Source organism: Thunnus maccoyii, chromosome 10 (assembly GCF_910596095.1).
Source record: "Thunnus maccoyii chromosome 10, fThuMac1.1, whole genome shotgun sequence".
In the NCBI taxonomy this organism is placed as follows: domain Eukaryota; kingdom Metazoa; phylum Chordata; class Actinopteri; order Scombriformes; family Scombridae; genus Thunnus; species Thunnus maccoyii.
Genome location: NC_056542.1, coordinates 3620587 through 3638686, shown reverse-complemented (window position 1 = coordinate 3638686; position 18100 = coordinate 3620587). Strand labels below are relative to the sequence as shown.

At 42.3% G+C, this 18100-nt stretch overlaps 1 protein-coding gene across 3 annotated transcripts in view; it reads right to left on the bottom strand.

Annotated features, from left to right (window-relative positions):
* Window positions 1–18100, bottom strand: part of mef2d (myocyte enhancer factor 2d) — a 106515-nt gene that overhangs the window by 47752 nt on the left and 40663 nt on the right. For all 3 annotated transcript variants that reach the window (XM_042424210.1, XM_042424211.1, XM_042424212.1), the window contains exons 2-3: window positions 17375–17775; window positions 7977–8180 (exon numbers count right to left, since the gene is read on the bottom strand). In XM_042424210.1, the coding sequence (XP_042280144.1) occupies window positions 7977–8180; window positions 17375–17428 (258 nt within the window). In that variant the 5' untranslated portion in view covers window positions 17429–17775. The remainder of the gene's footprint in view (window positions 1–7976; window positions 8181–17374; window positions 17776–18100) is intronic.

Sequence of the window (18100 nt, the reverse complement as noted above, 5' to 3'; positions counted from 1 at the left end):
AAACTGTCAGAGAAAAATAAAAATTTGTTTTGTTTTTTAGTGATTTTTTTTGGGTATAAAATCAATAATGCATAAACTTCAGAGACAGAAGTAGATTTAACATTAATCTCTTTTCATAACTGACCTGTGAATGTTTTACAGTGTTTTCTTTTAAAAAGGAAACATATTCTGCACATTTCCAGGTCTATATTTTTAATCAGGGGCTCTACTGGGATATCTCTGCATGATTTACAGTTAAAAACTCTGTTTTGCAGCCCCTCCCTCCCAATTAACCCTCTCTGTTCTGATTGGCCAGCTTCACAGGAAGTTGTGTCTCGGCTTGTCAGGCAACGTCAACAAACCATGAAACAAACCTTTTTTTTCTCCTTCTTTACTTAAAATGTCTTACATACATCCGCACATATCTGACGCAAACAACACATGGGAAAACCTTAGCAACCACCTTAGCAACCAAGGCTATGCACAACTAGCTCGTCAGCGAGGTAGAAAAAAAGCGTTCAGAGCAGGTTGAAGCCCTGAGTTTTGACTTGCAGGGAGCATTTCTACATACATTAACCTCAAGTTTTGGAACTGTGACCCTGTTTAAAATCTGATATCATAACAATATATAAATATATGAATAACAGAAAACCAGAAAAAGCATAATATCTCCCCACTGTTTGGTTTCGTGTGCTTCTTGTAAACTTCTTTTAAATGTGTTAGTTTCTGTTTTGTAACCCATCACTGCCCAAACAGCCATTACTGACTGGGAATTATTTATCCATGAGGTTAATGGACCACTGCTCCCGCCGGCTCCCAGGGGTCTCAGGACAACTTGCTTAGTTACAGAGGAAGGCAGACGACCTGTCAGCCAAAACAGATAACGTTTCCTACCACTGATGGAGAGGCTGAACAGAGGGGGGGGGGGGGGGGGGGTCGTCATGGTTTACTATACTGTAAACTGTCTGTTTATGTTTTAGAGAGTTCAGTATCTCTACAATATGTGCGAGTCTGGAAATGAGTCACTAATTTGTCAATCAAGCACTTCCAGTACTTAATATCTTTTTAATGGAGTCTTTGCCCTTTTTCATTGTGTGTCTATTAATCATTTTGTAAGAAGATTTCAGCTGCGAACACTCTGTGACGTCTGCTGTAGAAGACGTTTCTGTGCGTTCCTTCACCTTGAAATGCTCCAGTTTTTTTTATTCTTTTACATTTTCGATTGTATTTGTACATTTGTATCTTCCTCCATCATGGTTTTAATGTCGTCTGCTCTGCTCTCATCTCCAGCTCTCTGCGCTGCTTCCTGTCTCCGTCTCACTCCTCTCAGGCCATTTCCTTCATCTCCCCAGACCCCACGTCATCCTCAAGCTGTCTGTACCACATGCCATCAGACTTTCCCTCTTTCCTCTCCCTCCATCTACACACCTGTTCCCACTTCTCATCGGTCCTGCTGCAGTCACCTGGCCTACTCCGCCCACCGTTCACCTGCAACTCACACAACAGCCCGGATCCTTTGTTCTCCTTGTCAGATCGTTGTAGTTGTCATGTTGCTTTTGAATCCTGTTACCTGGACCTGTATCATATCTGCACCTGCCTGTCTGGATGTTTCCTTGTTTCATCCCTGCTGCTGTTTGGATTGTTTGGACTTGCCACTCATGCCTGTGAGCTTCTGAATCTTTTCTTTTTGACGATAAACTCACTGAACCGTCCTTCCTGCCTGCCTCCATCGTCTGCACTCGGGTCCACCTGACTGCACTCCACCGTGACGAATGTTTCTCTACACTTACAGATATTAAGAATCCTACATCCCTTCAACACTAGTCGATTTAGTATTCTGCCTAAAAGCAGCAGTCCACCCAACATGTGTAATATATATATATAACTGTAGTGTATAGTCCTGATATGTAGTTATTCTTGTTTATAAAGTCCTTTTAGAGTGAAATAAACTTCACAGGATTCAATCGAGTCTCAGGGAAAGTGGTCAGCTGACCTTTCTCTGACCAATCATGTACGTGCGTAGACAGGTCTTCCAGTGACATCATTTAGCCCAGATTAGGACCTCAGGGTATGACAGGTCTTAGGAGGAAGTCCTCGGAGTCTGGATGGCAAAGTAGGATTAGCTGAGAAAGAGCATCTCCGTGGCAACAGAGACATCACCTCCAACCTGTATGTGCTGGGTCTGGATAAACCAAGGGTTTGTTTCCCCAGAATGCCCTTTGACTGTTTTGTGTAGTTTCGAGGCCTTTACAGCGTGTAACACAATCGGTTACTTAAGGGGCGAATCCTGTCAAGCGGCGCCGGCGGCGTGTGCGATACGTGAGGCTCCTCCTGGCCGCGACCCAGGAGGTAACGGGGCGGTGCCCGAAGTCCTTAAGCCCCCGCGGCGAGGCTCGCCGGTGAGATCTGCCTTTCCTTGAGCCGCTTAAAAAAAAAAAAAAAAAAAAAAAGGGCATCCCCCACTTCTCCGCCCATCTTCCTTTCTCTCCTCGGCTATTCATCGCTTGGTCTTTTTAGCATTTCACTCGCTCGTGTTCCCTCTGTCTCTCGCTCTCTTCCTTCCTTTGCCCTGATTGGGATCTGCAGTCAAGCGGATTAACACATTCTGGCAGAAGAGGCAGGCTGCCCACACACACACACACACACACACACACACACACACACACACACACTCTTTCAAGCAGCACGTGCACCTCAGAGAGAGGCTGTGTGTGCATATGTATTGCCTCTCAGCCTTGCACTGGAGTGAAGGAATGTCCAACCGTGTGATGAATACTGAGTTCGTGCCTGCACGCACACACACACACACACACACACACACACACACACACACACACGCCTCGATGTGAACTTAAGTGCCTCTAAGCGTACAGGGACGTACAGTGCATGCAGGGTGACATACACTAAGCATAACACATGAGTGTGTGCGTGTGCGTGACTATATCCACACTTCATAATTTATACTCAAAAGCACTTGCTTGGAGAGACTCACGGAGGCAGAGCGGCAAATGGGCACATTTTGTGACTATCCAATTATCCTCTCTCTCGCTTTCTCTCTCTCTCTCTCTCTCTGTCTGTCACTCGGTTACGTCTCAGCTCTGTCCTCCACCAGCGATGTTACGCCATGTGCCAATGCAGATAATCTTACGACTTAAATAATTATTGTATAATTCAGTCACACTGTCACACTGGCTGTTGAGAGTCTGAAATCCCCTGAAAAGTCCCCACATCGTATGTCAAGTGTTTCTGTTTCATGTGACTAGTCATCACGCCCTTTGAATGTCCAATACGCTTCCATGTGACCCAAACAAAAGACAGAGAGAGGCAGACACAGGAACTTTCCTACAAAATAAGACTGATACACAGCGCTAGAAAATAAATATGGTGATTGGAAATGATAAAGTGATATCTGATCTGTTCAAAGATTTAGTTTTTTACTGTTTTTACTGGTCTGTCTCAGTGTTAAACATTCATTATTGAGACTCAACACTTCTTGACAATGCTTCACAGTAAAAGCCTTCCACATGAGTGAAGGGATTATACTCCTCAACCTTGAAAAGGAGAAAATATCCAATAAAATCACAATGAAAGCATCTTTTAAAGAAAGACCTTGGTCTGTTTTGTGGTTGTGGTGTAAAAGGTTGTTATATGATGGTTTATGGTGGTTATATTCTCTACTTAGTTATTCTATTAAAGGTCTGTTAGTCTGGTGATATTCTAGAGTTTGTTTTTTTGCTAATAAATATCATGAAAACATCAGAACCGGATAACAAATATCACCTGCGTATATCTTGTTCCTCTGTTGTCCAAAAACTATTAAAACAATGTTAATGAACCACACAGCTACACATTACCACAAACACGCACACACACACACACACACACACAAACACACACACACACACACACACACACACACACACACACACACGGTAGTTTATTTTGATTTAATCCCACATATGAAACTGGATATTTGGGAGTTTTTAAAGATTTACATCTTAAGGCAGAAACAAACTGTCTTCAGGCTGAGTGCTAGTCAGAAAGTATATAAGTCAAGAAAATACTTTTCTTTGCTGACAATTAAAACATATAGAATAACAGCAGTCTTATGCTTTTAATGGAGCTACTTGAGGATTTTCCACTTTTCCTCAGTAATAATTCGTAGTTAATGTCTCCAGATTTTACTCCACTGAATCTATGTGATTCTGTAGTTACATAACATCATAGAGTCATTAAAACAGATGTGTGTTAATGTAGTTTAAACACTGTTTTGTTAGCATTTTGCTGTATTTGCAGTATGGTATAGCTATGTGTATGTTTTAGAGACTTTGTTTGGCCTTAATGATTCACTGCAAATGCAAACACTGAGGATTAATGGAGAATGGGTGGTGGTGAAGACAAGGACGTGTGTGCTGCTGCACATCTGGCGATGGGGACAGCTAAGGACAAACGCTGAAGAAAGTTGCCTCTCGGCCTACAGAGACGATGGGTGAGGTTGTGTGCGTGAGGAGGGGTGGGGGTGGGTGGGTGGGGGGGGGGAGTATAGAGGCCGGTATAGGAGGGAAGCTCCCATGTAGGACACACACACACACACAAACACACACACACAGACACACAACCAAGAGGCTCACCAGGCCTGAATATTGTATGAGGCGTACTCATGGGCCACTGCAGAGCGTGCAAACAGAGAGAGAGAGAGAGAGAGAGTACACACACACACACACACACACGCAAATGAACACACATAAAGAGAGAGAAAGAGACAGAGCGATACACTTGAAAACACAAACACATGTACGCACACAAACAGGGCCAGTGGAGCTTGAGCTGATGTGGCCTGGAGCAGCCAAACGCCCTGCCACGAGACACACACACACACACACACTCACACACACACACACACACACCCACACGCACATGCATACACTTAAGAGCCATCTGCAGCTGGAGATACAGCCTACAGAAAGGCTTTACTGCTGACACTCTGAGACAGACAGAACGAGAAGGATGGGAGAGAAGGGAGAGACGGTCGTGACCGAGCGAATCGAGAGATTAGGAGGAAGAGGAGAGAGGAAGAAGAGTGACAGAGGCACCCAACTCTTCTCACCTCAGTCCTACCCTTCAGCCCGCTCGAAACCACCTTCACCGACACTTTCACTCAGATTTCAGACATTATTGGACTTGATCCACAAGTTGAAGAAAATCTCATCGGATGAATAATGCATCCAACACACAAACCTCAAACTCCTTTTCAACCAAATCGTCTCAGACAGTAAGACACCCCAAGAACAAAACACAGGAAGTAAATCACAGCAGAAGAACCGTGAAGATCAAGCTAATTACTCAGATAAAACCAAAGGTTTTTCTTTGAGATGCAATATTCTCATATGAAGAAACAAAAGTCATAGCTGGGAAGTCGAGAACACGACTGTAAGATTCGTTCATTCATCATGAGGAGTACTACTCCCGTCTGTGAAAACTGCAGTATAATGTCTTTTGTGGCTCTGGAGGAGCTTTGTCAAGGCTGAGAAAATAACTCGAGGGTTATTTTGAGGCTTTAGACTTCAAATATTTGACAGAAACCTGCGTTATAAACTGGATTTATAAAGATGAAGGCCTCTAACAGGCTAGAAAGGTCTAACAAAAGGATGCTATAGGATCCAGCGTTACTTTATTTCTTTATATCTCTTGTAACTTTTTGTTGTTTCCATTTAAAAGTGCGAAACTAAAAATCACTGGAGTACCACTTTAATGTCAATAAACTCTGACCCCTCAGCCTAATATTGATACTGCTGGAAATGGAAGCATGATTCGCCGCAGCCTGGAGGTTTGTGTTTTATCAATCGGTGACAGTCAGAAACAGAAAACTCTACTCTGATAGGTTATTAGAATAGTACTACACCCGGAGCAGGGACTTTTCTGGGGTAAGACGCTAAATTTAGACCCTGATTCCTGCGGTTCAAATACAAGTTAAGTTCCTGAGTTCCTACGAAAGGTTCCTGGGAAAAATTCTTGGTTATCCCAGTGGTTATTAGTTGTATTTGAAACACCTCCAGCAGACTACCGCAAACCAGCAATTGATTTAGATGTCGGTGGAAAGCTGCAGACAACTTGGAAAAGAATGATACTTAAAGCAGCAGTGAGAGGACGGAGGAGATGAAACAAATCATCGTTTCAGCCTCGGGGCGTCTTCCAATAAAGTGTTTTGATAAAACAGCCTGAAAGGCGGGAAATAAAACTCATTATTTGGTGTCAAAGTTCACCGCTCTGTGTCAGACTGGTATCATGTGATCATGAAAGAAATTGTTATTTTTTCCTCAGTTCCTTGTTTAGATTATTGTCAACATGTAATATGACTTTGTGTATTCTTGCCCTGATGTGGGAATAATTTCAAAATAATATGGCTAATTTTACAAGATCAGAAATTCCCTGGTAATTCAAAAATAGATGACAGATGGTTCTCGAGTGTTTTAACTTTCATGCCAGTTCTTATTTTACTGGCTTAAAAAATGTTTTGACTAGCTTTCCCTCTCATTTTGGAAAACTTGCGGTGTGTTTTATTTTGAAAAAAAACGACATAAACCTGAGCTGTCAACAGGACAGTAAATACATGTCGGTGACTTCATGTTGACCAATCGTAAACTCCCGCAGCAGTACGTGTAAAAAAAAAAAAAAAAACCACAAGTGAGAAAATATTCAAAGCCGAGCGAGCTCCAGCTTTAAGTCACCACTCCATAGGATCCTCTAAGTGCTGTACTGCAAGCGAACACGGCTCACTGAATCATACCTAACCATCTCGTGTTCAATTCATGAGAGGGCCATTATGTATAAAAGGGTCAGCAAGGCATGTGAATGTGCTCCGTGTCCGCCTGACGAGCTCCAGCGAAGCCTTTTCCCACAGGGACGACAGACATTAGGAAAAAAAAATATATTCCTAATACAAAAACATAAAAACGGAGCTAAATCATTGCCCTCACACCTTCTGTCCTCACCCTCATCACTGACCTCTCTTCTAGTCAGTATGCAAATGAACAAATATTTTTTTTTTTCCTCCTCTTTCTCTCTATCTGGTAGCCATTTTGTGCCCAGGAGGTTTCCGATTGGTTCCAGGTCTTGTCCTTTTGGCTTGTTGTTGTTGTTGTTGTTGTCGTTGGAAAGGTCTCTGGGTAACAACAGGGCCAATGCCAGAGGGGGGAAGGGGAGGGGGAGGAGGGGGGGAGGCCCAGCTGTCCCTACCTCTGCCCTCCCTGTAAGCTAACGGGCAGAAAGCCAGAGTACAACCATAAACAGCACTGGGATGGACTGGACTGGACGACTCCGAACTGGACTGGACTTCCTGGGTTAGACTGGATTTCAGAATAAAATATATTATATGGTGCATAATGAGCAGCTCATTTGCACTTTTTCACCCCATTCTTCTCTTCATAAGAAGGATTTTCATTCAATGTAAGACAACTCAATTTTACTACAAAACACACATAATAACAAAACATACAGGTGTTTCAACCAATCAGCTCCTTCTGTGTGTTTGTTTTGGTAAAAAACAGATCACATTTTAAAAAGGTGAGTCATTGCTATACAGGACTGAACTGGATTCGAGACTTGACTTGAGATCATATTAGATTAATGATATTGAGTCGCCAGATACACAGACTGGACTGGACTGGCCTTGATAAACTGGACTCGACTTAATTAAGTCTGAATGAGTCTGAAGAGAACTAAATTAGATGAAATCTTAATGATCCCGCTGGGGGAAATTATTCTGTTGCTGGTCGGACGCATCGACAATGAGGGAAGACAGACAGTGAGCACAAAACAAACAGATTTTTCCAACATTCGGACACATTAAGTAGAAAAAGCTGTGAATGAAAGTATTGATGTGAATAAACTGAACCTCTAATGTCACCGTTTTACATTTAGATTCATTCAACTTTTCCCGGAGCGTAACGACACTGATGTTTTCCCGCTTTCCCTTCCCTCTCGCCTCCAGGCTTTACCTCGATGATGTCGGCGTTGGTCCGGCTCTCGTGCGGCTCGTTGTACTCGGTGTACTTGAGCAGGACCTTGTCCATGTCGGTGCTGGCGTACTGGAACAGCTTGTTGGAGTGGTTGAAGATGATGAGGGCGATCTCGCAGTCGCACAGCACGCTCAGCTCGTAAGCCTTCTTCATCAGGCCGAACTTCCGCTTGGTGAACGTCACCTGGTGGGAGGAGATCGGAAGGAGAGAAGGAGTGAGGAGAAGGTGGGATGTTTCATTTTTAATCTGTAATAATGAACACAAATAGTTGGAGATTAATTAACCTGCTTCTTAAATGAAGTGTTTCTGGTGCAGCGATCTGATCCTGACATGTTTAAAGTATTGATACTCAAAAAAGAGACACTTCGGAGTCATAAACCGTCATGGACAGATAACCAAATTAAAATCATGTGGACCTTCATAGCTATGTGTATAATATAAGTAGTATAGTGAAAGTGATTAAAATCAATGTTTTTCAAAAAAAAAAAAGAATAAACAAGACAAAAAAAAATATGAAATAATTGTTTTAAAGTCAATTATTTTTAGCAAATTTCAGTAACTTCTTGCAGCAGGAGTGCAGGAACAAAGATAAAATCTGAAGAGCGGGAGTAAAAGGCGGCGCTCAGCTGTGACGCAGGCATGCAGCAGCTCTCATTTGTACCCTGAATGACAGACACACACACACAGAGAAGGTTGGTAAAAACTGATATGTTTTGACAGTCCGATGGCCCGTCGGGATTTGTCCCCGTATGTCCGATGACCATAACCTACTGCTGTGGCTGTAAAGCAACCCCCCCCCCCCCCCCCACCCCCCTCCGCGAAATGGTCTGATAACGTTTGAAAAGTCTAGAGGAGCCTCACGGTTAACAGCCAAACACGGGAATGTCGCGCCCGACATGAGATTTAAAAAGTGAATACTGTGAAATACAGAGAGAGATTTATCCGGCGGCATCGTGTGAACTGGTTTCATTCATATGTTAAAGTTCCACACTGCAGGTTTAATGTTCAACGACCATGCTAACTTACTGATGTTTAGCATGTTCACTCTTAGTTGAGCATGCTACCATGCTAACATTTGCTAATTAGCACTAAACATAAAGTACAGCTGATGGGAATGTCATTAGTTTCACAGGTTTTTGATCATAAACCAAACTACTGGACACATTTTCGATCTGATGATGATGATGATGATGATGAAAATGTTCTGCAAGTCATCCTGTGAGGAAAATGAATGTCTGCACTGAATTTCATGGTAATCCATCCAATAGTTAATAAACACTTTATAAAGAAATACACAAACCCAGAAACCAAAAATGGAGGAAAAGTCAGTGTTTATATAAAACTTCATGTATTTTCTTTTTTTTTTTTTTTTTAAATATTTCAGTCTGAGTCAAAGTGTTGGATCAGCCGCAGCTTTACACATTTAAGGCTCGACTTCAGATCATCACAGACCGGAGATGTTCATCAGATGTTAAACAGAAAAAAAATCTGACTTTTTAGCATTTCAACATTTCACCGTTTTATAGCCGTACACGGCCGATGGGGCGCATTAAAGGGGTATTTGAGACAGAGATGGAATTAATTGTGTATTAAACACTAGAAGATGGAGACATTTTTTTTTTTTAGGAGACAGACTTGTAGACAGTCTGACAGAGAGCCCAGACATGCTCTCTTTTCAAGTAACACACTCCTCTCTCCCGTCACATTCACTCTCCTCCTCGTCATTTTCACACTGTGTTATGCTCTTTTCCATGCTCTCTTTCTATGTCGCACACTCTCTCTCCCCGCTCTCTTTTCCACACTCTCCTGTCACACATTATTTCTCTCTCTTTCCCCACACACACACACACACATATATATATTTACAAGCCCCCCCCCCTCCCTCCTCCTCAGTTGTAAACAAGCAGAACAGGACTGGGAGTGTTGCTGAAGCACTGGGTCCCTTGTTGTCTGCTGGGTTTGGCTTTAGAAGCGCTTCCCTGCTATAACCAACTGGTATTTACAATCCAGGGAGATTTGGCTTTGTTTGGATTAAACACACAAGATCGCACAAACACACAAACACACAGAGAGAGAGAAAAGATTAAGAGAAGAGAGAGAAGGAAAAGCTTCAGGATACCACTGCGGTATCTGGTATTATATTTCATCTGATATGTGTATTAAACAAAAAAAAAAAGTAAATGTGTCCACAGATGGGATGCTGGAATTAATAGAAGGTGTTAAAAGTAGCAGACGTGTAAGGTGTAAAGATAATTCTGCATGTTTTTAAGCCTCTTTTACTTTATTATTGAGGTTTTTCTGCTGCATGTAGACTGTTTAGATGAAGTGATGTTGTTAGTAGGTAGAAGTAGTAGACTGGCTGGTGGAGGAAGTGGAACATCTAGCAGATATTTTTCTCATGAGTTGGTGGAAACTCAAACAGGACTTATAGTCGTCACGTGACCTCACACACACACACGACTCCGAATGAATTCTTACGCTGCTCTGTGTCCGTGTGCCGAAATGTCGGCCGTTAACAACGTGATAAGCCGATGCCGTATCATATTATATCATATCATTTTACTCCATAAAAGGTAAAAGTCCTGCATTATTTCAAAATAAAAGTATCAGTCATTTCTTACTTTCCTACCTTGAGGCAAATCTTAATAATCTGTTTTCAGAATATCGTCAGATTAACCCTTAAAGAGTGAAAATTAAAATTGTAGAAGAAGAGTCTCTCTGTTTCACTAACATGTAAACAATATTTTCATGTTTTTAACAGATTGTGTTATGACTGTTTACACTACAGCAGTGCATTATATCTTATTAGCTTATCTCTTGGGTTGTACTGGTGTAAATGTATCCATAATTCTCCTAGAATCAAATATAGAGCTGCAACTGATTAATCGATTAGTCGATCGACAGAAATTTACCTGTTTCAGGAAGATTTGATGCTTTTCTTTGCCACATATGAAAGTGAACTGAATATATTTAGGTTTTGGATTGTTGACTGGAGTCATCTTAGACTCTGGGAAATTATGCTTTTTTTCTTTTTGTTTGCAATTTACTGACATTTTATGGACAAAACAATGAATCTATAATGCAGCCCTGATGAAATACTCAATTGAAGTACTCATAGTTATAATTGTACTCATGTACAGAGCATGACTAGATGTATTTGTTACTAAATGTAATTATAATTTTCCACCTGCAGTCAGAATAATTTTTATTCTTCAGCCAGAAAACAGCAGATTTCAATTAAAATCTGAACCTTTAGTAAAGTAGAAGCCGATGGACTTTTGTGTTTATGCTAATTATATTGTATTATAATACTGTCTATATATCATTAGTGTATTCTAATGAATGCACTAATGATATATTGATATTACAATGATGAATGTAGTGCTTTTAATTGCTTCTATTGTAGGTGTAACCTGCTCTGACACTGACTGTGTTTCTGTGGCTGCAGGCTGCTCCGCCAGCAGCGCAGGTTTGAACCGAGTGTAATTGAAATGAATTGAATAAGGAAAGAAAGAGAGGAAACGATGGAGAGGTAGAGATAAGATAGAGACGTCGAGGATGAAAGCTAGGAAAGCGGCCATGTGAGACCTTCAATCTCTCCATCTTTTCTCTCTCTCTCTCTCTCTCCCACGATCACTCCATCTCGCCGCTCTCTCGCTCTCCTTTTTTTTTTTTTTGCTTCGCCGCCCGACATGTTTAAGCCTCTCTCTCTCTCTCTCATCCCTCCTTCTTCCTCTCTCTATCTCCGTCTTCCTCCTTCTTCGTCTCGTTTTTCTCTCGCCCTCGTTTTTTTCTCTTCCTCTCTCTTCACTCTCTCGCTTTTTTTTTTTTTCCACATCCTCCCTCCCTCTCTCCCTCCCTCCCTCCATCCCCCCCCTTTCGCACTCGCTCACTCATTGCTTCCTGCTGCCACAAATCAAATTATATCGGGGTCGTATCCATGGGCAACCGACTCCCCCTCCCTCCCCTCCTGCATCCCCTCCGCCCCCCATTTCCCACCTCATCACACACTGCTACCATCATCTTACCTCCCTCGCCCCCCCCTTCCTCCAACCCCCCATCTTTATCTCTCTGCCTATCTACATATCTCTCTCTCTCTCTCTCTCTCTCTCTCACACACACACACACACGCAGAATGAGCAGATAAATTATGTGGCGATGTTGGAAAGGGAGGAAATTGCGACTGTGCAGAATGACGAGTGGTTGGTGATGAAGAGACAAGCCGCTGCTAACAACAACAACGACTGCCCTCCTAACAAATCCTGAGGTTATCCAGCATCACCGAAAAACAAACACAACGGCTCCAAACATCCCAACACAACCTGTGTTTGTCTTTTCTTTTCTTTCTTTCTTCTTCTTTTCTTGGAATAAAAGCGGGCAGCAGGGTAGTGACTTCGGGGTCTCAGTTTCGATCCTGGCGTTTGCCACAAAAGAATAAACAAGCTGGGAGGTAATTGACATTAAGAACAGAATTGCCAGGTAACCAATGGCAACTGACGAATAAGACATCCTCAGTGAGGAGAGAAAAGAGAAAGAAAGGGGGCGAGTGGTTTCATCTGTGTGTGTGTGTGTGTGCGCGCGTGTGTGTGTGTCTTGGCGAGGTTGTGGTTGTGTGGCAGATGGATGAGGAAACCACCACTGACAACCACAACCTCCCCTCGCTGTTTCCTGTTGCCAAAACCTCTCTTTCATTTGCTAGCTTACAGCCTCTTTCACACAAAGTTAAAACAAGATACAAATCATTACCACAACACGTTTTACAATCTCTGTCAATCTGAAGAAGGACAGACCAAATAATATATATAATATTATAATATAATGGATGAAACTTGCTTTTCTAATTGAAAAATGTACACATGTAGTCTATGTAGTCTACTTTTTTAAAAGACTGCCCTATTTTCTGTGTAACAAACGCATTTTATCTACTGGTTTGTTGGAGTGTGGAGCTGTAAAGCGTCTGGTTCAGGAAGTAGCTTCTTCCACTGTAAATTCCCATTTCAATGTTTTATTTTTTAATGATGTTCTCAATGTACCTCAACATAGAAACGCAGAACTCTCCTGGATCGTTTAAAGGGGAGACATATTCTGCACATTTACAGCTCTATATATTTATATTCTGGGGCTCTTTGCATGATTTACAGATTTAAAAACCTCCCTCAGTTCAGCCTCTGTCTGAAACAGGCCGTTTTAGCTCCTGTCTCTTTAAGGCCCCGCCCTCATGATGAGCCCGCTCTGTTCTGATTGGTCAGCTTCCACCGTCTCTTGGAGGCTACGTAAATAAACGATAATAGTAGGATTTCACTTCTTTTTCTTGCTCTTCACTCAAAATGGAAACTTCACAAATCCACAGACTGAACTCTGATCTGAAATATGTGAGTCGACAACGCGAACAACCTCAGCAGCAAACACTACGGATCAGATGGCTGTTTGTGAGCGTGTGCAAACGCGGAAAGTAGAGGTCAGGCCCTGGCTTTTGACTCTCACGTTCACCTTCAAGTTTTGGAACGTTTACCATGTTTAACAGACATCTGACATTATAACAGTATGAAAATCACTAAAAGTCACAAAGACCATGTTACGTCCCCTTTAACCATAATATAGGATCTTGCCCTATGCCCATCAGTCCGTCAGTTTGGTATGGCAGCCTGGGTGGCTTGAAATACTACATTTCCCATGAGCCTTAGCTATAGCACATTAAGATTAGAGCGGATACTAGATTATAGTAGATATGTTGGTGCTGGAGAATATGTTGGTCGATGCTGGTAAGAGAAACAGTACAGAAATATCATGTTTGAGATATTTTAGAAACAGTGTCTCAGTTACATACTTTAGTTGTCCAACAGAAAGTGCTGATAAGTTTATTTAATGCTTGTGTATGTTATGCATTTATGTAAAAACCCATTTTTTTGGCCAATATATTAGTTATCAGATCAAACATCCAGAATCACAAAGGTTCTGAATAAGATCTCTTTATTCTTGCAATTGGAAACCAAACATCTTTAGCTTCAGCTCGGCGTTATCGGTGTGCAAAACCTAATTTTTAAGTTTTATGATTGAAAGTTTCTTAGTTGTAGTTGATTTCTCTCCTTCAGTTTTCATGTGCACAGTCTTGTATCTTTATGTTTTTTTTTAATCAAAGAGGCTAAGGCAGTTTACGGCAAGTAATGAAGTTTAATTATATAAAACTGTGTAATTCTTGTAACTTTATGTAACATTAATCACGTCATGTTTTTTTGTAATATGTATATTTTCATTGTCGTGCCCTTTATAAAATGCTCACTTTGAGAAAATGCCACCCCTAGTTAAGGGACCAAACATGGCGTCACCCATGTCCCTTCTTGGACAACGATTGGCCTGAAGTCACATGACCATATATCCAACCCATCTCTGTAGACGCCCCATTGGCTGACACGTGTCTGGATGTATATGATTGGTTGTCTTCTTTGTTTGTAATGTGTTTGATGATGACCCTGATGAAGGCCACGAGCCGAAACGCGTCGGTCAACTGATAAAGTTGTTCTTCATACTACAAATGTTGCTGGAGTTCTCATCTCCCTTTGAGAAAATGAAGACTGTGATAATTAGTCACGTGACTCAGATGTATTTATCACACCTGTGAGTACTCAGCAGTCGTACTGAGTGAACCTGAAGAAGCTACAGGCGAAACACGAACAGTTGTTCGCTTTTAATAAAGTCACAGTAAAGTCATTACAGTGCTCGGTGGTTAATTTTGATTTTCAGGCTAACGCAGTTGTTCATCTTGTGTGCTGATGATTCAACCAGGAGAGTTTCATCGTCTATGAGGAAGTGAACAGACACCTGAACACCTTCACAACTCTATTTAATCTACTTTTTACAGTGTGCTGAATGTTGTTTGGTATGAAAATCATTATGGATTTATGTTTCTGTTTTCTTCTCACACCTTCCTGCTAGAAAGGTCACAGTGTTAGTGAGCAGTCGACCCTCTCTGTGTTATCTTTAACCTGACGAACGCTGCTTCTGCTTCTTTTTTTTTTCCCTTCTACTATGACCAAAAATAAAAAAAAATCCATCAAATCAATCCAAAACGTTTTTAGCCCTTTGTCTCTATATAAGAAATGTGGTATTTGAGATGCTGTCATCTTTCCAGCCGGGACCCACACTCTGAACGCTGTTTATTTTGTAGAGCTTATGGCAGCATCTCTGAATCAACACGTAGGAGGGTGACGGGCTGCATGTACTCCAAAATTCATTTGATTTCCTTTCACAAGCTGCACTGTTTCATTAGCTGAAGCAACACAGAGCAAGCGTATAAAAAAAAAAAAAAAACCCACTTATTTCTTTACGGGTTTAATACTCTGCTCGACTTCAAACGTTGCAGACTTGTTTCTGAACGTTGCTGATAGAAGAAGTGAATCCTGTTTCTCTGTGTAAATTGGTCTGGATAAGTAAATGCTGAGTGTAGTTTTTGGTTCAATACGGAGCATCAAAAAGTCATCACCCCCCCCCCCCCCCCGATCGGTTTGCAGCGGTGATTAAGGAAGCATTCACTGCTTGTTAATGGCAGTCAATGTGTAATCGTTGATTCTGACACTATGACCGTGTATTACCGCCGAGTGCATCACCTTATTGACAAACTGTTCGACACCTGATGCAAACACCGGCTCCATTAACCAGAGCCTGTCCGACCAGAAACAGTCGCGCCCCCCCCCCCCCCCCCCTCCTCCTCCTCCTCCTCCTCCTCCCTTTATGTCCAATTGTCTACTGATGAATAACAAGCCATCATACTTCCCTGACCCCCCTGCAGGCATCGTTTCCTCTCCTTTATGGAAATGCAACCCGCTAAGATTGATGAGGAGAAAACGGAGGATGATTTTCCAAACCCTACGGCCACCTCGCTCTCACACTGCTCAGGTCTTATTCAGCCAGGCACCTTGTTTCTCTCTCTCTCTCTTTCTCTCTCTCTCTCTCTCTCTCTCTCTCTCCCCGGTCTTGTTTTTCTTTTCTCTCTGCTTTTGAAGGTGGGCACGTCAAATCCATTACTCAATCTGCTCAATGGAGCGAAGCCCATTTACCAGTTGACTCATTTTAGATGGATCATTTACCCTTTCATCCTCTCTGACAATGCCACTGATGTAACCAGAGGGACTGAGGCTGTGTTTTGGGGGGGGGTATCATACTTTCTTGCTATTTTTCACTGTAGGCTGTACAGAGGAGGAAGGAGGGGGGGGGTGTCTAAGAAACCCCATGATGGCTCTGCAGAGTCATATGAGCCTTATAAAAAACAATGCTATTATGTTGTTCTGTTGTGATACTGCTGAGAAAACAGCCAGTGTGTTGTTCATGGTACGGGGGGACATGTGAAAGCAGCACAGATCCCTGTGGGATTTTGTTATCGTGCAAGTTAAAAGTTTTCTGTCACCACAACGGAATTCAGTGGCGGAGGAGTGAAAATGATCATTTTCTCAGATCTGAGCGGGGCGGATGTTTGCTTAATCTGAGCAGAAACAGATGAAAGAAACTAATAAAATAGTTGAAAGTTGAAAAAAAGAACTTGTCACTGCTCTCTGGTCCAGATTGTTGATGGTGAAGAAACATGTTGAGGAAGTTAATGCAAACCTTTCTATTGTTGCTATATACACATTATATATATATAAATATCACAAAGCTTAAAGCATGATACATGTATGATACATCCGTCTTCTGCAGCAGTCGTTTTACCAACAGGTGAAATCAAACTCAACAACTTTACACACACAGATGCTGACTTGAGCTTTGTGAGCAATGTTCTTTGAATGCATTATGTTATAGGGTGTTATAGACATATATCAGGATATCACTAATGTATGCAAAAATCACTTATTACGTGACTGAATGGATGCTCACTGAAGTTAATTTAGTTTTTGAATTACAATTTTCTCGCAATATTTACTTTCACAACATTTTCTTACAATGATAACTAATAAATAAACACTTGTCCGAACACAGGATTCATTTGAGATCGATTTATAGCCGACCTGCTCTATTGTAGAATTATTCCTAAGCTTCATTTAATGAAATTATCAGTCGTAACATACGTTTCACTTTCACAGTTATGAGCACGAGCCTTCAGAACAGCTTCAGTGCTCCTTGTTATAGATTCTCCCAAAATCCCTGATTGCGCTGTCCAACACGTTGTTCATGTTGCTTTGTTGTTCTGTATGTTTAATCTACATTTGTTATATCTCTCAACTCATTTATTCAGGTTTTCCTTAAACTTGTCTGCATGTTGTTGTCGCGCTGGTTGCTGGTTGCTGGTTGCTGGTTGCTGATGACTGATGCAGCTGTTAACTGCTGTAAGTGAACTCAGGAAGTTATTAAACATTTGGATATTGTCGGCTCTGTTGATCGGTGCTAACCTGTCTGTTGCGTTCGTCAGTGATCCTCTGAATCTGAATCTTTTTCCTCCCCATGGTTCCGGTGTTGCGGTGGGAGGGGCAGGGGGGAGTGGCGAGGTCAGAGGTCACGGATGGCTTTCGTTGTATTTTCTTCCTCCTCGAATCTCTGATCTCTTCCGGTTCGTCCTCTCCGTGCGCGCTGACTCTGTCGGAAGCAGCAGCCGGGCGGGGAGGCGTGTCACCTCGTAGATTTGAAGAAAAAAAAAAAAAAAAAAAAAGAGGGAGAAGGAGGAGAGGAAGAATGGGGTTCGATGTGCGGCGCCGTCTTCAGATCATGGTCCTGTTTCCGGGGGCAGGTCATCCACACTCTCAGGCTGAACTTGGGATCCTCTGCCCTCCCCTTCACCTCAGCTGGGCAGCTCCTGGAAAACAACACAGAGGCATTCATCAGACGGAGAGAGAGAGAGAGAGAGAGACTCTGAAAAGGGGGGGGAGAGAGAGGCTTTGTTTGTATACTACTGTGACCCACTTTAGCTACTACAAACACTGTCTTTGCCTTGACCCTTTCATATGCAGCGAGAGAATAAATGACGCAGCAATGCATCTGAGGCGCCATCAAATCAGAAGCACATTAAGCTGAAACAAGAGGGGGGGGGGGGTGGGAGTGTTGTGCGGTGCTACATGCAGAGCAGGAGGCCCTCAGGGGCCCGCGAGGAGGGAGGCTGTGCTGTGTCAGCTTCATTAGAG